The sequence below is a fragment of the Vulpes lagopus genome, chromosome 1 (assembly GCF_018345385.1).
Source record: "Vulpes lagopus strain Blue_001 chromosome 1, ASM1834538v1, whole genome shotgun sequence".
Taxonomy (NCBI): Eukaryota; Metazoa; Chordata; class Mammalia; order Carnivora; family Canidae; genus Vulpes; species Vulpes lagopus.
In genome coordinates this window covers 151,555,479-151,578,576 of record NC_054824.1, presented here as the reverse complement: position 1 = coordinate 151,578,576, position 23,098 = coordinate 151,555,479, and the positions used below count along the sequence as shown (strand labels likewise).

The window sequence follows — 23,098 nt, the reverse complement described above, 5'->3', positions numbered from 1 at the left end:
TTGTAATGTTTCCTTTTTACCTTGTAGTGATGAATGAAACACACCAAAAAGGCACATATTTTAACTAGGCCAAAGGGTACGAAGGACCAGACTTTCTTCCTGCCATTCACGTTTCCTTCCCTCTTCAGGAGCTAGGGATCATCCTCCCACTGCTTATGCTTTGAATCAACATCTCGGAAGTCTCCCATTATTTATCATCCTGCTACTCTTTGCACAGTCAGGAGGCATCAGGAAGCACTCTGTATCCTGTCCACTGTTCACAACGAAAACAGACAAGAAAGTGTCTTTGGCTTGGTGGTCGGGTCTCTTCTCCAATGTGCGGTATCTGAGAGAAGCCTACAAATGTACTTCGTGGAATTACAAAATTGACTTCGAGGTCTAGCAGGTATCTGTACACAGATCATTAGTTAAGAGAGTATTTCTACTACACACAGTTAAGCCCTCAGATGCTTAAAAGTAATAGAAACGGGCACTGAAAGTGTCGTGTTGTCTCTGAGAAGGACAGTGAAGCAGTAAAGGCAAGGCTGCGGGCGGAGGCCCAGACCTCAGGCAGGTCTCCTGGCGAGCCGGCAGGCATGAGGCCTCCCGCCCCCCTCCGCCCTCCCCGGCCCCCCTCCCTGGGCCCCCTGTGGCCTCTCGGGAAGGGCCGCGATTAGGCTTTGGAGGCGCTGGGATGATACACACGCAAAGACCTGTTCTCAAGTCTCTGGAGCATGGAAAAGGTTCCAGCCTGAGAGAGCAGAACTTCTATCTGGACTCAGTGTTTGATTTGCTCTAACGCGCTAGACATCAAGGTTGTCACGTAAGAGCGGTTAGTCGTCCCTAATTCTGTTTTAGGACTACAGTAAATAAATCACACGATATTCTACAAATAGCACCCTTAAAGAATTATAGAGGTCACTTTATGTCAGCCTCCTGGATCTGTCCATGCCGGTGGTTGTGCGGTAAGAGCACACGGAAGAATGCCCTCGGGTTCGGCGTGCGCCACACGCCTGCCTGCCTGCCCGACTTTGGTCCCAAAGCCAATTAGTCACGTGAGCAAAGCCAAGTCTGTACAAGAGTAGGTTTATGAGGTAAAATCAGAAAAAGGCCCCATCCAAAACAAGTCTAGATGGTCAGGCTGTAGGCCAGCCGCCCTACCCACCTCTCACCCACGACTAAGTTTGTTCGTTTGCCAACACACGCTCTGAGGAAGAAGTTTGCAGAGCCGCATGGGTAACGTCCTCAGGAAGACTCAACTACCGAGGAGCGACACTCCTGAAGCGTCCTGGGCCCGAGCGCCCGGTGGGAAGCTAGAAGGAGACCTTCTTCCTGCCCCAGAACTGTCGCGGAGCGGTCGGCACCTCCCCGTCAGAGGTGGGGCCCCTCGTCCGCCTTGGCACAACCGCACTGCTGCCATCTTAGTGAAGTAGGAGCACGGCCATCCTGTGTGTGACCTGGGCTATGAGAGACGGACGTCATTCTCCTGCACACTTTATATGGGGGGGGGGGGGGGGGGTAATACCAGCTGGAGCTATTAAGAATCCTTTTTTTTTTTCCAGAAAAGAATAATGTTCCATTTTCTGAGACTACAGAACCACGTCCAACAACAATAAACAGAGAAGTAGCAGATTGACATAGTGCTTTATTTAAGCCGTCTGTACGAAGGAAAATAATGTGCATCCCTATCATATACGTGTAAAAATACTAAGGATGTACAGTGTACAAAAACAGTTTCTTGTAGTTATTTCACATCCTTGTGGGTCATATGCTTAAAGAAATGAACAGTTTTAGTATGACCGACAATAATAGTAATACAGTTTTTCTTGGGTTCATAGTTGCGTCTGCTTAAAATCCTTAACCAGATGACTAGATCTTGCGCGGATCTAATGAAAGAACTAGCAAGGTCAAGAAATGTCACAAACTATAAAGCTACAGGGAGGTAATTCAATTACCAATTTAGAGGTTTTCTTTTTATTTAAATAAATACTTTACATTTCATGCTTGCCTGTAACGCACTACCAGGAGCAAGATAAGGAGATTCTACTGTAGACAGTACGAACAGTAGCAGCAAAGTGTGTACGTTGAGGTGTAATACAGAGACCCTGCAGTTAGTAGGGCGGCCCTCCCCCCTGCCCTCGAGGAGAAGCGAGGCGCCCCTGCAAGAACAGTCAGCTGGAGGGAGCCGGAACCAGGACCGGGCGCTGCAAACAATACTGGACTGACGCTACGGAGTGAGTGTAGAAAGCAAAGCTGTGAGCAGCCTGCCAGCGACCGAGCAGACGCGGCCCGTCGCCCCCCCCCCCCCCCATGGCGGCGCGGAGGCGAGAGGGCAGGCGCCAGGGGAGTCGGGCGGGGCGGCGCGGGACCTCCACGCACGCGCGCGCACGGACACGCACACGCACGCACGTACTCGTGTGCGTACGCACGCACCCTCACGCACGTGTCCGCTTTCCCGCCCTCCCTTCCCCCCCGGGGGCGAGCGCGAAGCGGAGGAGGCTGCGCCTGGAAGCCACGGAGACGCCTGCGGCCCGAGGGAGCGAGCCCGGCTCGCGGCCTGGCCAGCGGTCACCCGTCCTCAGGAGGCGTCCTTGGCCAAGGTCACGGAAGTCCCCTGAGAGGGGGGCAGCTACGGAAGTGCTTGGTGTACGGGGTCGCCTCCACCTCGAAGGGCCGAGAGGCTCCGCGGCTCCGCGGGACGGGGCGCCTCAGCCGCCCGCTCGGCCTCGCACCCGCGCCCCTCGGCCCTGACGATGCGAGACGACTTACAGGACACACCTTCTAGGCTACTCTCTGGTCCAGGTGAGACAGTCAACAGAATTCCAAGGGGGAAGAAGTGAAGCTACATGTGTAAGTAAGAATGAACTACCATTTCCTGTAACTTCCTACTCCATGCTAAGGATGAACTTCACTCAGGTAGGAAGATGAAAAATTAGGATAAAACCTATGTCTGAATATGTCTTAGCTGCCTTAGTAAAATGCCCTTTGACCCCCGTCAGTCCCAGTGGCCTGCCCACCGCCAGCAGTGGTGTCTCGTCTACAGATCCACACTCCAGCGTCCGAGGCTAAGACATCTGCATATGAATGGGATTCATCCTCCTCAGAAAGTCACTTGCTCCTCTGACAACAGTGATCCCACGTCACGCTGCCGTCCTCCACGGGGAGCTGTCAGATCGGGTGACCACATCCTTCTCCAGGATCGCAGCCACGGCCCCGGCCCCTGGACTTCATAGGCTGCTTTGGAAAATGTCAGCTCCTAGCACCAAAGGGTTTAATCTGAAGATCATCATTAATGAAGGAGAAAGATGAGGTTTGCATACATGTCCCCTTTCAGTGAGAAATGTTGGAATCTGGGGACATGAGTATATACAGAAAAAGAAAAGTTGGAGGTGTTCTTTTTGTGTGTTGTTTTGTTTTCTCCCTGATGGCTTAATTCAGTGATAAATGTACCATGATCGGAATAAACACACCAGGTTCTTATCCCTTACTGCCTACTCTGAATACTCGAGATGTGTGCATTTTGCCAAGTACGGTGCATTTGTCACGGTCACGCAGATTCTGTTTCCTTCACGGCCCCATGTCACCAGGCCGTCAGAGCATTTCCATCTCAAATGAGCAACAGCAACATCCTTCCATCTCCTTAACCCCTCAGCACGGAGACCTGGGGATTTTCTCACTTTGAGCACCAAGGGGTTCAGTGCCAGCATCTCTTCTCCCAGAGCCCAATTCTAACCAATATGTACAATTTCAGAGCCTCATCAGATTTTGTTACAAAGGAGAAAAAGTGCATGATTCTCATTGGCGTGTACATTCCTTGCACATGGGTCAAAATAAACTGCAGTGAGTCTAGTTCATGTAAGTTGGAGCTGCATTTGCTAACATGACACACAATTTTTCTTCACTAAGAAATAAATACTACTGCAATATAAACAAAATCATAAAAGGACATTCAAAGGTTTAACATCCGAGAAAAAGCTAATCCACGAAGAACTGAAAGTCAAAACTTAAAACAAATAAGGCAAACACCTGTTTACCTTGGTGTACAAATTTTGGTGAAAAGCAGGATCATTATACCTGTCTACATTCTTCAGCCATCAGAGGTGATAAATATCAAGAAGGGAAAAAGGTTTTCAAGCACGGGGGGGGGGGGGGGGGGGGATGCTCTCTGGTGCAAATCGTGTCATAGAGCCTGTAAGCGACCTTGCCTCTGCTGTGCATATGCCTCCTTCCCTGGAAGAACAGTGTTCATCTTGCCAACGACCGCCCGTGAAATCTGGATGTCCAGGTGGAATAGCGGGCTTCCTCAGCAGTGTCCAACAGGGACTACGTGTGTATCTATCGCTCTAGCTCAACAGTTGTTCGGTCCTTCTCTCAGATGCTTCCCTATGGATTCCGGCCAGGTCTGGGTGCGAGATCCCCATGGTACGCACTGATCTCCTGTGCCTTCCTAAAATTCTGCATATGCACATCACCACCCTGCCACAATTGTTTGTTCTGAATTATAAACTAAATCTTCTTAGTCTAATTAGTTTTTGATTTATCTTCTAGAAAGTTAAAAAATGTACCTAGAATCAGTGTATCTCATTTAGCCTTCACTGTTAGGGAAAAACAAAAACTAAAAGATCGAAAGATGACAACTGGTGCACAAATGAACAATGGTGGGCTCATGACTTCCAAAGATTGTAAAATTACCTCTTAAAGTTGCTAGAATAGTAAGACAGTAGCAGCAGCAGCATGAGACCGTAGACGGAGATACAATTTCATGCAAAAACAAACAAGTGTGTTTGCGTACATGTGTGTTCTTGTGGGGGTGAGAGTGGGCTGGGGTGTCTGGAGGCGCTCCTGCTTTGTAAGAGCTACGACTGCTGTGATGTCCAGGAATCGTCTTCAGGAAGAAATCTGGGATGACAGTGAAGGAGCAGAACGAGGGCCTTACTCCCGGCCGCTGGCGGAGTAGGAGAACTGAGGGAAGTGCGGCCGCCGCTCGTTGTCCACGCAGTCCATACCGTCCTCGTCATCTGCAGGCAGAGAGTGGCCACTTAACGTCATGGTTACTCTTTGCAATGGTATCACTGGTCTATGTGGTTCTAACTTCTAGCACAATGAACATCAACAATGGCAGGTTCCTACAAACTCATGGCTCTTAACATGGAGGAATTAAACTAACTCCCCAAACGATCTCCCTTTTAAGCACACCATCTGTGAAGAAATACCACCATCACATCGTCTCCTTCAAGCCATGAACATCTTAAGGTTCAAGACACTATAAGGAACTACTATCGAAGAAAACCAGATTTTTAAAAATAAGATGGAGCGAACAATCTTCAGTAATCTTCAATTTCATGAAACTACACGTCAACATTTACAGAAGCCAGTCAGTCCTAAGGCACCAGAAGTATCCGTCTGGCATCTGGTCCCAACACCTTCAAATGTGTGGTTTATTTATTTATTTTTTTGGTTGGGGGGATGCTTTAGGTGTGACTGTGAAATCAAGCTTTGTATGCATCCTTGATCTGACACTGTTGACATTATTTACTCTCCATCTCATACCTGCCTTTGGTCACCATTCCCAGGTTCCCTAAGATGCAACATAATTTTTTTTTTTTAAGATTTTATTTATTTATGTGAGACGTAGAGAGAGGGGGGAGAGAGAAAGAAAGTGCGTGCACACAAGCTCCCTGCTGAGCAGGGAGCCTGACACGGGACTGGGACTTGCTCCCAGGACCTTGATATCATGACCTGAGCCAAAGGTAGACACTTCACTGCCTGAGCCACCCAGGTGTCCTGTAAGATGCAACTTTAAACCAGACTGAAGAGAGTAAGACAAAGAGGGTGAGATGTCAGCATCTAACACTAGCTCTGCAGGAAACCAAAAGTAGGCAGAGACATGAAGGCCTGGAAGGAAGCCGCTTTCACTTGGGCTGCCCCTTTCACCTTCCCTGCCTTCCTGTATTTGAAAGATCTCAGATGATCCCCACCCCGAAGCCCTTCTTGTAATGTTCCTAGTGATTAAAGTCCTGCACGGCCAGGAAGCTCTTCCTTGTATGTGGTCACGTATTTGGTCACCCCGGCCATACCATCTCCTGTGTACCTGCTCCAGGCACTGGGCCAAGTCCGGCCACCCTCAGGGCTCCCCATCTATGCAGGAGGTGCCTACGAAGCCTCTCCTGCTTTCCTCCAGTTGTATGGGGTCAGATGCTGTCCCACGGGGGAAGCACCAGAAGAGGGGTTCAAACACCTAACCTTTTCCTCAAGCAAAATAATTCTACTTCCTCAGATCCCTATAGGGAGCACAGTGTCAATTCTTTAAACTTTCTAGCCTCTCCAGGAGCATGGATGTCACATCAGCACACAGGCCTTTGTATGGGGGGCACCAACCCTATCACACAAGGATAATACTCTATACTCCCTGAGGACATGCATTCCTCTGGAGAGCAAATGTTTGCGCTCTTTTCTCACTGTCCTTCTCTTCAGTATTCTATTCTGAATACAGAAGATTCTAGAAATGGGGTCAAGCTGCTAACCAAAATTTGTGGCCTCGAATGTACTAGAAAATATCACTGGATTAGGTGGGAACCAATCCATGAAGAGGATTTGGGAATCCCTGCTCCGTGTAGACCACTGATCTCTGCCTCCTTATCAAATACTGGTTAGGTTCCCAAGCAAACCACATGCATCACTCAGATCAAATACCTTCCACAGTATTTTTGGCTGCACGAAAGGCAGTATGCACTTTCTGGTGTTGAGTCACAAAGAATAAAAACTAGAGAAAAGGCAGCTGAAAGCTTCATGTTCACATTCTGACATATGCCAATCACATTTCAAAGAAACAGTTTCCCCACTAACAGCTTTGTTTGGCTGCATGTTTCTGCGCAGTGAATGTGCACAGGGCCCCCAGACTGCCCGTGTGGGAGGCTGGGGCCCACATAGCCCTGGCTCCCTGGGTGGCCCCAGGCCTGGCCCTGGTCAGCAGGCCTTTCACATTCCACGGGAAGCACCGGGCTTCCAGTCCGAGGAGGAGCATCTAGTGCTCTAGGCTGCACGTCAGCTGAGAATTAAGAGAGTCTTCATTCTGTCACTCTGGTAACAAACAAATCACGTTTCCAAACATAAAGAAATCTCAACCTCACAGATGAGCAAGCAAGAGCCCACACCCTGAGGTTCTTTAAAGCCTGATTACACCACTCGCTTCGGCTTCCTCCTGCTCAGTCACAGCAAGGGGCCAGTATCTGATCCTGTTGGGGGGGTGCCCTGTGCCCACAGGTGGGGGGCTGTGGAGGGAGGGGCAGCAAACTGCCCCAGTCAGAGACTGTCACACCCCCCAACAGCTACAAACGTGTTCCTGCGATGCTGATGACATACAGGAGCCATGCTAAAAACACAAGACATGTCTGAAACCAGAAAGCAGGGATCGACTCCCCATCCCAAATCAGAATCCAAGGCCCAAGGAGCCTAACTAATTTCCTTACAGTGTTCAGCAAATGTAATTACATGCATTAAGAGCTACTCGATCTCAAAGAAATCCTCTTTTCTTGTAAGAGGAAGGCAGAGGACCATTAAGGGACAGAATGCAAGACGACACATTCCAAAATCTGTTCAATTAACACCAGGGAGAACAATCTGGCATGTGACCGCAGCTGTTTGTAGGCAAGAAACACTTGGCCGTCTAACTGCTGATTTGTCCTAAAAAGTAACTCTACTCTGTCCTAAAAGCCAGGTGGCAAGTGGGAAAACAGCAGTCACTGAGAGTACCACAGAGGGCTCTGATGAACAAACCTTCATGCTCTAGCGGCTTCAGGGCCACTCGCCAGCAACACCCCTCAAAGCTGCGAGAAGATTTTGTTACAAGTAATCATAGGCTGAGGTTTCCTTGAATCCCCTTTGATCTACCTCTTGAGGAGATCTAGGATCCTTCCAATGACCATCCCACTGAAGACCTGGCCCCTGTGCCTGGGGCAACCCAGGAGCTACAGCTCTCCAACCTTGCCCAAGGCAGGGGTAGGGGTGGGTGGGTGGGTGGGGGTCCTTCCAGGTGCTGTCACCTGCTCCCCCTGCCGAGGCGCTGAGCCGGGAAATCCAACAGACACAGGGTGCTGCTGCTGGACTCGAGTTTCCGGGGTCAGATGCCTGCAACAGCCACAGGTTCACAGGCCTCCACAGCAGGTGGATTCTGGAACCCACGATGTGAGGGACTCCAATGTGTGAGCCTCCTGCTGATCCCTGTCTCAGTCCAGAACCCGGAGTCACTGGGCATATAGAGTGCTCCCTGAGTCTACAACGATGTAGAGTCTCTCAAGAACAGCCTGCTGTTAGTGATGAAACATTCTATCATGATGTGCCATTCTTTTACTGATAGAGAAGCTGAAACGCCAGGTTCAGGTGATATTCTAGAAACCCTGCTGGGTGACTTAAGACACTTTCAACATCTCTGTCTCATTTTATAAGTTCTGGAAACAAAGCCACAGTGTGCCTGTTAATGACATATTCTCAGGGGGACAAGTGCTGTGGGAGTCTGGAGTGAGGGGAAGGCAGGCAAGGTGACCCTTGAAGGGATCTGGATCTTGACAGCCAGGGCTCTGGAATCCAGTGAGTCCTGACGGCCAGGGCAGCAGACACTGCAGAGCTTTAGACTGAACTCATCCATAGTTACGGACGTGGGTGCTGCTCTACCGGTATCTATCAGTTGTCCCCTGACCCCAGATTTGCACCCACTCTCATCTGTAGGGTGTTCGTCATTCTGGACTCAGCCTCACGCTTCAGGCAGTGTGTCCAGAACAAAGAATGCTCCAGACTGGTTCACCCGGCACTTCAATAAAACCAAAACTAGGGTTCTTCGAAGCTGTCCAACTCCGGGTACTTTCTCAGGGGGATGGCTTCCCAGGCACAGCTAGGTCTCGGGGACACTACCCAGCCTTGCACCCCCTTTCCAGGGAGGGAGTGGCAGGGCCAGGTGTGACACAGTCACTCCACCGGGCTCTCTTCACCTCTTCAGCTCCTTTTCCTTGAGATTCAGCCTCTAGGCTCTCTTCCACATGAGGATGGGACTCCTACCCTTCTCAAGCAACTACGCGCTCTGGCTCTGCATTTGTGGAGCCTTCCTATCCCTGTGACTCCAGAGACCACATGTTTAGGTGTCTTAAACGACTCCACAAATGTCATAGCTCTACTACCAAAGAGAGCAGCCTCCAAGAGGCCGAGGCTGAGGGACCTTACCCTCTCAGTGCCACTGTGGCGTCATGCAGGGAGGGAAGTCGAAGCACAAAATCCCGGCAAGAGTGCCATCTGTAAAGACTGGGCCTCCTCCCGGCCGGGAAACCACAGGCCCTTGCCATAACGTGTTTATTCCTTCGCTTCCTACATATTTGCTGACTACCGACGCCAGGCCAGATACCCAGCAAGGAGCTGGGGCCAGCAGCGAATGGGAAAGCAAGCCCCTCTCCTCAGGGTTATGGCCTCTGAGTTGCACAGACAGTAAACAAAGAAACAAACACGTTAACCAGAAGATCAGCAAGTTGTCAATGTACAGAATCAAGGGGTGGGGGAGGCGTTGGCCAATGGGCTGCACAGTTCTTTAGATGCTGGGAGGTTAAAGAAAGCTCTCTGGCGAAGTGACATTTAAGCTGAGATCTGAGGGAGTAAGAGCTGTTCATGCAAATGTCAGGGAAAAGAGCACCACAGGCAGAGACAATGGGCGACACGCATCCCGAGGCAAGGCAAGGCACGGCGCCTTCAAGGGGTGGCCCATCACAGGTGGGGTAGGGGGGTGGGGTGCATGGCAAGGTGGAGCAGGAGCAGGGACCCAACAGGGCTGTGCACTTCAGTGTGAGCAGTTTGGATTGAGAGTGCAGAGTTTGAGCCATTGGAGGCTGGTGGGCAGGGGAATGGTGGGGTCTGATTACAGTTAAGGTCCTATCCCAGTGATGAGGCCGAGCAAATGCTCTTAAGTGGAAAGCCTCAGGGGCCATTCCAACACCTCCCTGGTCTGCCTTGCACTTGAGACAACGAGACCCCCCACAGTCCACCTGGGGCCAGGGGAGACTGTGCCGAGGCCTGAGCCCCCTGTAGCCCTGAGCTACTTGCCCACCAATCTACAGGCTTTCCAACACTGTCTTCTACTCTGATGGATGCTAAAATGTCAGCAATGGCACACAACACAGCATGGGGGCCCATCGTCCCACTGGGGATACGCCATGAGCAGCTCTTCCACGTTAATAGTTCACAGCTTGGCCATGTTGGGGAATCCCACCCCAGCTACTGCTGATGCTAACTGTGCGACCTGGGAAGCTCAGTGTCTCTCTGGGTTTCAATTTCTTCTCTTCCAAAATGAAAGTTAAGAGGTCCTTAACTTCTGGAAAGTCTAAGGAAAGAAAAGTGCACACATGCGGACATAATCATATTTCTCATCTCAGGGTGCGTTCACGGGCCTTTGCTGTCAGGCCACGGGTTGAAAACTCTAGACCAGGATGGCTCCTGGTTTGTCTTTCCACATCCAATCAGGTGACTGTATCCGTGGTTGGAAGGACATCGTGAGTCAACCTTCCCTCTTGTGGATACTCGCTGTGTACACCAGTACTTCTAGCTACTCTGGAAGTACTGGTGTACTTCGACAAAGGAGAGAAGGGAGAAGAAAAGTAGGAGGGGATCTAAAGAAAAGAAAAAAAGAGCTAACACAATGGGATTGGGAGCCAAAAGATGTATGACCTGAAGGAATCTTTGGCTTTCCAAATATGACCCTGAAAATTGATTTTATCCTCATTGCTAAGCTAATGATAACAGATTCATAGTTCTCTATCAGTACGAGAGTGTTTATTAGTTAAATCTGATACCTTATTTAGGATATTTATCGAAGTGTGTACACACTAGTATACGTGGAACAAAAGTGGTACATGAATGTACTGTTTTAATAGACATGTAATTTAATTTATATGTTTCAACAAATTACTGGCACACTATGTCTTCACAAATATTATTAAGACAAAGCTAAATTTTAAAAAAGGGTGATTCAATTTAATGTAATTTTTAAAAACTATTAAGTAAGCACGAGACCAGAAGGGGGCACGTGGGTAAACTGTAGGGCAAACACGGGAAGAGTCAGTTTCTGGTCCTTCTGGCTGATGGTGGAAGAATGTATTAGAACAGTAAGGAAGGAAAAAAAAAAAAAAAAAAAGAACAGTAAGGAAGGGCTATGTTGTCTACAAGCTAGTCGGTAATTCCCAGTCTACAATTTTTCTTACTCCCCTAAACTTCTCTCTCAGCTACCTGTCTTTGACACCTCCACATTCCTAACTCCATATTCTTAAGTGGAACGGAGTAAGCCACTGTGGAATTTGATATTGAAAAGATCCAACCAAAAAAGCGGCTGTTGTCTTCTGTTCTATCAGAATATTATCAACAGCCCATTCAATTTACTTACACTTTTCAGGTGGTGTTATTGTAATAGTCTGCGCTGTAAATTCTTCATCGAAATATCTGGTATCTGTCTCAGATGTTACTTGAGGCTTAAAAGGAGGTACAAGCTGCAAGCAGAACAAAGAAAGTACTGTTAACAGATTTCAGTTTAGGAAAATTCATTTCTAGGATAAAATTAGAGAGCAAATAATGAACTCAGCAGTGCCAGAGACCAGACCGCTGAGTCACTGCGTACAGGAGACATGGCGTTTGGCTTCCCAGTCAACAGTCTGAGCACAGAACAGGAGGTACTTGGTTGTTCTGTATAACATTTGAGGGATTATGTGAAATAGAACAAATGAGAACCAAAGAATAGGGTGGAAAGAGGATACTGCAAAGTCCTAATTTCCCCCCAATCACACACATACACACAAAGCATGTGGATGCAAACCCCGGTGACAAAATGTAGGCTCTCCCCCATGCAGTGAAAGCATGACTCATCCCATCTTCCTTCCTGACGCCTGGTCCAACAGTTTATTATGAAGAACACAACTTAATGATAGTTATTCTCTAGGTCACAAAGTGCTGGACTTGAAAAGAACCACACCCGCTTACTTGAGATGGGCATTAATGCCTGCCCTGCTCTGGGACAGGGGTCTTGGGAGCCCCTGAAGCCACAGGTGAACATTTTGTCCCAAGGCTGCATCTAATTCTCAAAGGGGACTAGGATCCAAAAGAGGGTCAGAGTAACTACTCTGAGGACTGAACAGGGCTGGACGCATTTGCCTCAGAGTTGTACCCGGCATGGGGGTACGGGGCAGGGGATGTCTGGGGCTGCTGAAAGCCACAGAAGCCCAAGCCTCTGTGACCTTCACTAGCAGGGATGAGCAGAAGCAGGGATGGGACTCCTAGATCTCATGGCTCTGGCCAGAGAGTCTATGGTTCAATGTTCACAGAGGGGGTCCTGTCCCAGGGCCTGGCGTCCCAGTCCATGCTCTCATGAGTACCCTGCTGACCAGGAGATGCTGCTTGTAGAAAGAAACTCCCAAGCAGACAGAAATACAGAAAACAGAGAGACAGAAATCTGTATGTTTTATAAAAATTTTACTGAAACAAACAGAAACACACAACTGGCTTTGGCTCAATACATTTTCCCACTCTTGTCACCAAATTTATGTTAAATAATAAGGCAAAAATCTTTACATTATTCTCTAGACAGACTATGTTTTAAAAAACCAGGGAGTGAGCAGAAGGAAAAGCATGTTTTAGAATAAAGGACCACGCATCTCGGTTTATGGCACATGTAACAAGGCATTTTTTAATCTCTGGGCCTCTTATCATCCTTTCTCTCTGCCCAAGGACACAGCTCTTCTAAAGTCTCTGTTAGGAGCAGGCACTTTTTTGGGGGATGACCCTATTTAGGGTCCACTTCTGATGGGCAGTGGCTTCAACAAAACAACATGGCTCTCCTTCCACTCCCCTGATCTCACCTGGGCCAAGCTCCTGTCATGTGGGCCCTGCTCTGTGACACTGCCTGGGCCATGCAAACATTCACTCTGCTGATGGCAATCTTCCCTCTTCCACTCAAGACACAAGGGCATGCATTTCACGTGTGCCACACACAAGCATACAAGAACAGCAAAGGTGATCAGGACCAGACAACTTGGGGATTTCCTCTTTGGAAACAGAGAGGTCACTGGTTCTACCTACAGGAGACTGGAGGCTGGGGTTCTGGCTGGGGTCCCCATCCTACAAATGCCCCCCAAATGGTTCTTCCTTATCCTTCTGGTCAAAACTTCACCACAAGAAATGTTTTTTTTTTTTTTTTTTTTTTTTTTTTTTTAGCAGAGGTGGGCTTCTGGGCATGTGGAGTAGGCTGTGCTTACCTCTGCCCACTCGTCCCATCTGCTTCCTTCTGAGGGCAAAACCAGAAATCTGCCTCAGGTTTGGGGGAAAGGTGCTAACCTTTAAGTGAGAGAGAGTAGCTGACACTCAACAAAAGCTGGAACAGATCTTGAAAGTTTCCAGTGGTTACAGGGGGCTTAAGCTAGCCTCTGTTCAGGAGCCCCCATGCACCAGAAGGCTTCCCTGACCCCACTCTCCGACAGCCACCCTCCCGCCACCTCTCATCCTCACTTTGCCTCCCTTTACCTTCACAGGAGTTTCAACATCTGACTCAACACACCTACATGTGCACACACAGACATGCGCAAAACACATATATTTGTTCCTTGCTACCACCATTATACCTTCTTCCAACAAAACCTAAGCTCTGTGATGGTGAGGACTTATAAGAACAGTTTTACTGAGGTATGACTGATATGCAACAAACTGTACATGCTAAGAGTGTACAATTTGACACATTTTGACATATGTATACACCCATGAAACCATCACCCAAACCAGGATGGTGAAGTGTCTGTTTTCTCATGAGCCTATTGTGGGCTGTCCTCCCTCCTATGCCCTGGCAGGCAACGCCTGACATGTTTTCTGCCACGATGGATCTGTTTGTATTTTCTGGATTTTTATGTACATGGAATCATATAGCATGTATCCTTTGATTTTTGGTATTTAGCATGATTACTTTAACGTCCATCCCTGTCACTTCAAGTGTCACTGGCTCACCCACTGTATTGCTGGGGAACACTCCATACAGGTGTGCCACCATCTGTTTATCCATGACCTGTCAACGGACACTTGGGTTGCCTCTAGTTTGGGGCTATTGCAAATAAAGCTGCTAGGACTCTTGGGTGTCCCAAGTCTTTGAACAGAGATGAGATTTCATTTATTTTGGACAAATACCAAGGAGTGGACTGGCTGGATCACATGCTAGATGTACACTGAACTGTTTAAGAAGCTGCCAGACTGTTTCCCAAGGCAGTCACTTCATTTGACATTACTATCACCGTGTACAAAATTTCCAGTCGCTCCATGATCTTGCCAGTGCTGGTTTGGTCAGTCTTTTCACTATCAGACATTCCAGTGTGTGTTGGTGTTTCACTATGGGTGGAATTTACATTTCCCTAATGAATAATCATCTTTTTTGTTGAGTTCACTTCTTTGGTGAAGGGTCAGTTCAAATATTTGCCTATCTTTTTTTTTGGTCAATTAGTTTCAAGAGTTCTTTACATAATATGCACGCAGGTCTTTAATCAGATTTGTGATGTGCAACTGTTCTACCAGTCTGTGGCTTTTCCTTTCATTCTCTTGACAGTGCCTTCTGAAGAACACACATTCTTAATTACACATAGTCTGATTCATCAGTTTTTCTTTATGGGTCATGTACTGCCTTCATCTACAGAATCTCTGCATAACCTAACACCACAAAGGTTTTTCTCCTGTGTCTTCTTCCAGAAGCCTCTACACTTAAGGGCTGTGATCAGTTTTGAGATAACTTTGGATATGCTGCAAATTAAAAAAAAAAAACAAAACAAAACAAATGGGATTTCCAATTGTTTCATCACAATTTATTGAACTGAACTATCTTTCACTTTTATTTTAAGTCAATCATACATAAGGGTCTAGATTTTTAGGTTATTTGTGGGTAAATAAAAGATGTTATCTGTCCAGGGGCCACCTTGGTGGCTCAGTTGGTTAAGTGTCCAATTCTGGATTTTGGCTCAGGTCATGATCTCGGGGTTGGACTGAGCCTCGCTTCGGACTCCACACTCAGTGGGGAGTCTGCTTAAGATTCTCTCCCTCTGCGTCAACCTGCACGTGTGTGTGCGTACACTAACAAATAAATAAAATTTTTAAAAGATTTTACTTATTCATGAAAGACACAGAGAGGCAGAGACACAGGCAGAGGGAGAAGCAGGCTCCCCATGGAGAGCCGGGTATGGGACTCGATCCCAGGACCCCAGAATCATGCCCTGAGCCAAAGGCAGATGCTCAACCCCTGAGCCACCCAGGTGTCCCCAAATGAATCTTTTTTTTTTTTTAAAGATGGGGGTGCCTGAGTGGCTTAGTCAGTTAAACGTCTGCCTTCAGCTCAGGTCATGATCTCAGGGCCCTGGGGTCAAGCCCCATGTCAGGCTCCCTGCTTATTAGCAGGGAGTCTGCTTCTCCCTCTCCCTCTGCACTCCCCCTGCTTATGCCTGCTCTCTTTCTCTCAAATAAATAAATAAATAAATAAATAAATAAATAAATAAATAAATAAAATCTAAAAAAAAAAAAATAGATGCCACCAGTCCATAACAAGCTGTCCTGATTACTGTAACTTACTCTTAAAATTGGGTGGTGCAGGTTCTCCAACTTTGTTTTCTGTCAAAGTTGTTTTGGCTACCCTAACTTCCTGGCATTCCATTCCATATGAATTCTAGAATCAGCCTAACAATTTCTACAAAATAGCCTGTTGGCATCTTGATTAGGATTGTGTTCAATTATGTATTCATTTTGAGAGAACTATCATCTAAAAAATATTGAGTCTTCTAAATCATGAACACATTAGATCTCTCCATTGCTTTACGCTGTCTTTAATTTCTCTACAATATTTTTTAGTTTTCAGTGTGAAGGCCTTTCACATCTTTTCTCCATCCCTAAGTACTTCATATTTCTGTTGCTATCATAAGTGATATTCTTATTCATCTCTATTTTGGATTGTCTGTTGCTGCTGTATAAATTATTTTTGTGTGGTGCAATCTTTTACATATTTACTTTGTATCAAATAACTAATGGGTTAAACTTTCTTAGTTTTTTTTGTAGATTCCATCTGATTTTCTATAGATAACCACATTGTCCATGAAAAGACAGATTTACTTCTTTCTTTCCAATCTGATACATTTACTTTCATTTTCTTGCCTTACTGCATTGGCCAGAACCTCCAGTACAATGTTGAATAGCAAACGTCTTCACCTTATAAAATCACTCAGTCTTTCCACAGTAGGACGTTAGTGGTAAGTTTTCCCCAGATGTCCTTTATCAGGGTAGAGATGTTTCCCATTTCTAGTTTAGGGGGGGTCTTTTTGTTTGCTTGCTTTTGTTTAAATCAGATGCGTGTTGGATTTTCTTGAATGCTTTTCTGCATCCAATGAGATAACCATGTATATTTATTACTGATATGATAAATCATAATGATTGACTTTTGAATATTAAACCAATATTGTATTTCTAGAATCAACCCCACTTGTTAATGATGTGCTTTCCTTGTATTTATTGATTTACTTTGCTAAAATTATGTGAAGTATTTTTACATATATGTCAATTAAGGAAATTAGTCTCTAGTTTTCTTGTATTATCTTTGCTTGATTTGGTATCAGGTTAAGTGAGCCTCATAGAATGAAATGGACATCCTGCTTTTATCTTCAATTCTCTGTGTAGAACCAATACTATTCTTCATTTAAATGTTTGGGAAAAGTCACTGGTGAAGCCATAGGAGTCTTTTTTGTGAGAAACATTTTAACTACAAATATAATTTCTTTAACACATACCAGGCTACTCATGATATCTAGTTCTTCTTGGTAATTTGCATTTTTCTTTCTTTCTTTCTTTCTTTCTTTCTTTCTTTTTGTTAATTTGCATTTTTCAAGGGATTTGTCCATTCAGCAAGATTGTTGACTTTTTTTTTTTAAGATTTTATTTATTTATTTATTCATGAGAGACACAGAGAGAGAGAGAGAGAGGCAGATACACAGGGAGAGGGAGAAGCAGGCTCCATGTAAGGAGCCCAATGTGGGACTCAATCCCAGATCCTGGGATCACACCCTGAGCCAAAGGCAGATGCTCAACCACTGAGCCACCCAGGCGTCTCAGATTGTTGACTTTATGGGCATGAAGATTTTTCATACTATTTCCTATTATCCACTTAATATCCATTAAATCTGTAGCGACATTACCCCTCTCATTCATGATATTAATAACTTGTCTTCTTGCTTTTCTGTTCACTTTGGTTAGAAATTTATCAATTTTGTTAATCTTCTCAAAGAACCACCTTTCATCAATTTTCTCGATAATTTTACAGTTTTTATTTCACTGACTGCTGCCCCAATCTTTATTAATTCCTTTCTTCTGTTTACATTGACTTTAAATCATTCTTCTTTTTCTAGTTTCTCAAGATGGAAGATAAGGTCACTGATCTCAGATCTTTCTTCATTTTGAATATTGTCCTCTGGTACCACCCATCGCCCTTGAAGTATTACATTAGCTGTATCCCACAGAAAAACATGTTTTATTTTCATTTTTAGGCAGTCCAAAACACTTTCTACTTTCCCTTTTGATTTTTTTCTTTGACCCATGGATTATTTAAAATTGTACTTAGTTTCCAAATACTTGAAGAGTTTCCTTGTATTTATTATTTGACTTGCTAAAATTATGCAAAGTATAATTTTATATATAACTATATATACTATTATATATTATATAATATAAATGTTATATTTACATATAATATATATCTTTGTTTTGATTTCTAATTTTATTCCTTTTTCATTCAAAAGAACATGCTTTAAATTATTTGAATCCTTCAAAATCTACAGAGTTGTTTAGCTCAAAATATGGTATAACATGGCAAATGTTCCGTGTGATCTTGAGAAGAATGAATGTTCTTCTGTTGTCGGGTAGTGTTCTATAAATGTCAACTAAACTACTAATGTCTTCTATAACCTTAATGACTTTCTCTCTGTTTCTTCTATCAGTTACTTAGAGATAGGCATTGACATATCAAACTATAATGTGGATTTGTCTATTTTTTCTTGCATTCCTATTATGTAGCCCTACCCTTTAAGAAATGAGGACACTTGGTAAAATGACTTGCTAAAGATGATACAAGCAGCAACAAGAGTAGCCAACCCTCCACCTCTAAATCCCAAGCTCTCTCTAGTGTGGTGCCTGGACAGACATGGTGTGAAAATGCTTTTGCTTTTGAGTGCTTCTCCAGACATAAGTCAAAGTCAAGCCATGCATGCTGGGGGCATATTTTCTCTCCTCAACTCACACACAGAAGCAGAGGACAACACAGTAAAGTATAAAAATCTAACAGGGAAGCTAGAACCCTAATTATGTACATGGGGAAAAGTGTGAGAGAGAACATGCAAAGAACTGCCACAGGTCCCAAAAGAGGTGCTACCACACACCATCCTGGGTATGCCTAGCCACGGGTTTTCCCAGAGCATACATTCACTTTAAACAACTGAACACATTTCAAATATTCATACTTATGGGCTGCATTGTGCCTCCTCCCTCAAATCCACATTATTGGGAGTCCTAACCCCCCAGTGACTATATCAGCAGAGAGGGTCTTTTAAAAAGTGATTACATTAAAACAAGGTGTTACTGTGGGCCTTAGTCCAACCTGACAGATGTCCTTGTAAGAAGAGGAAATACGGACACACAGAGAGACTCCAGATGCTCGATGCTCACACACGGAGGAAAGGCCATGTGAGGAGGAATAGATAAGGTGGCCATCCATAAGCCAAGCAGAGGCTTCAGAAGAAACCAGACTTGCCAGTACCTTGATCCTGAATGTCCAGTTCCCAGAACCATGGGGAAACAAATTTCTGTTAAGTTGCACCAGACTGTGGTGCTATGTAATGTTAATTTTCTATTTTGCCTTTAAACCAGTATCATCTTAATTTTCCCTCGCTTGCTCTGGACATCTCTCTCAAAACACTCCTGTACCAACTGACACACTGCAGACTCTCATTTAGGAATGTACAAGTACTGGCAGAGTCAGAAGCACGCAACTGGAAATCTCAGCTACCTTTATATGTTAACTCAATGGATGCCATTAACTGTGAATCTGACAATGAATGCATTAAACCTTGAATGTATCTGTCTTTAAAAGCTCGTTGGTTTTCAGGAAATGTAGTTCCAGACGATGTAAACAGGAAGATCACAGTGCTGGGTTCAGGACTTCCAGTTTACCGAAGAGGCATTTATAGGATTGTGTTTCCTTGTGCAGCCTCAAGACCACAGAGTGGTAGCAACAATGCAGCCCCTGAAATCCTTCCATGCTGACCCTCTACCAGATTTGACATGGTACCCAGTCACTCTGTGTTTCTTCATAGTGTAAGTGAAAGAACAGAGAAAACATGCCCCTGAACTTGTTCAAGTAGGTCACAGTCCCCATTCGTGGTGTGGCTACAATGACCGCAGAGGAATATGGACACCAAAGTCTCTGAGGGTCAGTCTTCCCCCAACCTTCCTCAGCAACAAATCAATTGTTATTGTCCGGTCTCTATGTTCTTCTGTTTTCAGTGTTGGTGTTCTAAAAAAATAGCAGGGCTTGAAACTTATAGGGAAAGCTGATACAGACAGTGACTACAGAACCTTAATGGTCATCCTGTTTGAATGTCCACCACTCTAATATGGATCAAAAAGCCTGGGAACACACACACTGCCAACACTACTGAATGCTTAGATTTACTATGGATGATAATTTACTGCTGTAATCCTGCCTTATTAAAACAATTCAAGAGAGTAACTGAGCTTAGATAGCGATTCTAGTTTATTTAATCTCTGTTCCTCTGAAAACCCGTTTTTGCTTTTGTTTTTCTTTTGACAGAGAGTGCAAGTGGAAGGTGGGAGTATAGAGGGAGAGAATCTCAAGCAGGCTCCATGCCCAGCACAAAGCCTGACACATGGGGCTTGATCTCACAACCCTGAGATCACGACCCAAGCTGAAATCAAGAGTTAGATGCTCAACCAAGTCACCCAGGTCCTCCTCCTGAAAAACTGGTTTTATGGTGCTTTGTATGTGTGTATATATATGTATATGCATGCACGCATGTACACACACACACACACACACACACACAGGAAAAATGAGAATATGGAAAGAGGATTTATTTCTACCAAAACTAATAAATCTGTGGCAAACATTACTTAAGTATATTATCTGCTAAGCTTTATAATACCAATTAACATTTGAAGATGATCAGAAACTCAAATAACTATACTTCATTTTCACAAAACCACACAATAGCAATTCAGGTCCATAATGTTGACCTTGATCCCATAAAAAAATGCACCAAGGTTCCCACAGAATGTATCACACTAATATACCAATATTATATCATAAGTTGAACTCAGCAAAGTGAATATTTTAGCTATAACAAACATTAAATGTTTAATTAATACATCTGTTTTCCCTGCTGGAATTTAGAAGGTTTTTTTTAACACACAGTATGCATGGTTTGCACTGCTTTGAAAGTAATCCCCCAAAATCTGAACTCATGCTTTCTTTTCCTTGATCAATTTCCTCATTTATTTTTTTTAAAAGGTTGTATTTATTTATTCATGAGAGAGAGAGAGAGAGAGAGAGGCAGAGAGACACAGGCAGTGGGAGAAGCAGGCTCCAAGCAGGCTCCAATCCAAGCAGGGAGACTGATGTGGGACTTGATCCCAGGTCTCCAGGATCAGGCCCTGGGCTGAAGACGGTGCTAAACTGCTGAGCAACCCGGGCTGCCCTCAATTTCCTCAGTTAAAAAGAGCTTCACAAACATTCTGCTGGCTGTGGGTCTATGGACAGGTGATGCTGCTCACAAACATCCACAGGCACATCATATCATTTGAGCATCTCAGTTATACTTGGAGAAGAGTTGCTTATGGAGGTAAAATAACTTTCATCAGTGAAACAGAGCCCTTTCTGAAAGGCAGGGGATGTTAGTAAAAAGACTCTGCTGCTATGGCAGTGACGATGGGCAAGCCGCATCCCTTACAAGCCTCAGGATTTCACTAAGAACCTGCTGTAATAGTCCACTGTTCATCCTCCCTCCAGCTGACTGCACAGGCGTGGCCCAGCATCAGCAGTGTGGCAGCCACTCGTCAGTATTTCTGATTAGAAATGTTCATGAACATGGGCACAAATGAGGAAGTAAACTGGGGAGAAATGGTGTAAGCTGAAAAAAACTCAAGACCCTGTATCAATAGACAAAAACCAAACCAAAGCAAACAAAAACCCTGTAAAATATGAGTAGACTCCCAGGCAGTCACAGTACTGCCTTGTACAGACTTGTACAGACTTAGTCAAAGTCTAAACCTAAAATACAGAAAAAGATACAGTAATAATAAAGCTCCCAACGAGATTTATAGTATTTTTCCAACGACATCCATATCATATTTCCATGAAGATGACCAAGAACCTATCCCTGTGCCCACCTTCCCACCACCATCACAGCCACTCTCTCATGATTACATCAGACCAACATCTACAAAGGACCCAGTGATCTGAGTGCCTCTGGGCTTGGGGATAAGATTTTGGTGGCAAAGGAAGAAGGAAAGTAGGGAATTTAAAAGCTGAGCAGGAAAATGTGGAGGTTCAATTTGAGGGCAGAAAGAATCTGGATTTGTGAGGAGCTCCTATGGCCCTGTCACAGTGTTCATTCATGGATTTGTGGAAACTAACCAGAATTGGATGAAGAATCCCAAAGGCAGGAGCTAAGCTGTGCTGGCCCCCAACAAGGGTAAAAGGAGGGAGGTAAGGCATAAGAGGACCTAAACACACATGCATATTTCCTAAGTTGATTATGCATGCAAGGACCCCTGCAGGTGTGCACAGGCCAGCTAGGCTGCAGAACCACAGGATGGGAGCTATAACAAGCAGCACTACCTGCTAATTCTGGCACCTCTCAGTGAAGCTATAGCTTAAGTGATTCAACATACCCAAATCCTTATGAAGAACAAAGAAGTGGGGTTTTGAGTACCTCTTCTTTTCAACACATTTTTAACTGAATTATAAAATATTTCCATTGAAAAATCTTGTAGATCTAATCCAATCCCCTCATTTTAAAATGAAAAAAATGAGGCCCCAAATTTTCATACTAGTCGGTTATCCAAAAGCATAAGAATATAAATAAAATTCCAATTACTTTTTTTTAAAAAAAGATTTGTATTTGTTTGAGAGAGAGCAAGTGAGAAAGAGCATGAGCCATGGGAGAAGCAGAGGGAGAAGCAGACTCTCCGCTAAGCAGGGAGCCCAACGTGGGGCTCAATCCCAGGACTCTGAGATCATGACCTGAGCCGAAGGCAGATGCTTCGCCTACTGAGCCACGCAGGTGCCTCTAATTCCAATTACTTGTAATTCAGCCCTGAGGTCACACAAATGCAATAGTCTGCTAATTTGTGCCTCCTTTACTAAACTGTGAGCAACTTGGGGACATGGATCTTCCCTTTAGATGCTCAGCACACTCCTAACCCTTGCTACAAAGTGGATGAGCAGTAAATGGTGAGTTACCAGTGTAAAACAGTCATATGAGGTCCTCTGGTCTTGCAGTGATTGTGGCCCACTCAAGACAAAAGGTGATGCAAACTGCACATTTTCTAGGAGAGTCTGAGTCTGTTACTAAGAGGTGGCACAAGCAAACAAGGGAAGAGCCGAGTTATCTTTGGGAGGTGCACTGAAATAACCACACATTCACTGCTAATTCATAGCATCTAAAAAAGCTCTTTAACCTACACACATTCTTTGGAAGGCTGCACAAATGTGAATTTGGGGGGTACTTCTTTGCATGAATAAAAAGTGTCACCAGAAGCAAGACTATGTTTGACTTGCAATAATGCATAATCAAAAATAAATACTAAGTTTTGCTTCTGTTAATAGCCAAGCAGCTCCTGTTGGATCCACCCTCCTGCAGATAATTATAAACTCAGGAAAAAATCAGAACGTTCTGGGAAGCAACTGGAAACAGGTATGTATTGGAAGGAAGTTGAAAGTAGGAAGAAGGGAATGGTCCTGAATGAATTCCCCACTTTTGTGGCTCTTAGCTCCAGTCTATACCACACAGGGTTAAAATCT

General features: G+C 45.0%; 1 protein-coding gene across 2 annotated transcripts in view; it reads right to left on the bottom strand.

Moving 5' to 3' along the window:
• Positions 1 to 1,607: 1,607 nt before the first annotated feature.
• Positions 1,608 to 23,098, bottom strand: part of AKT3 (AKT serine/threonine kinase 3) — a 313,971-nt gene continuing 292,480 nt past the window's right edge. For both annotated transcript variants that reach the window (XM_041751210.1, XM_041751217.1), the window contains 2 exons: positions 11,393 to 11,495; positions 1,608 to 4,997 (listed from right to left, as the gene is read on the bottom strand). In XM_041751210.1, coding sequence (XP_041607144.1) covers positions 4,912 to 4,997; positions 11,393 to 11,495 — 189 coding nt within the window. In that variant the 3' untranslated portion in view covers positions 1,608 to 4,911. The remainder of the gene's footprint in view (positions 4,998 to 11,392; positions 11,496 to 23,098) is intronic.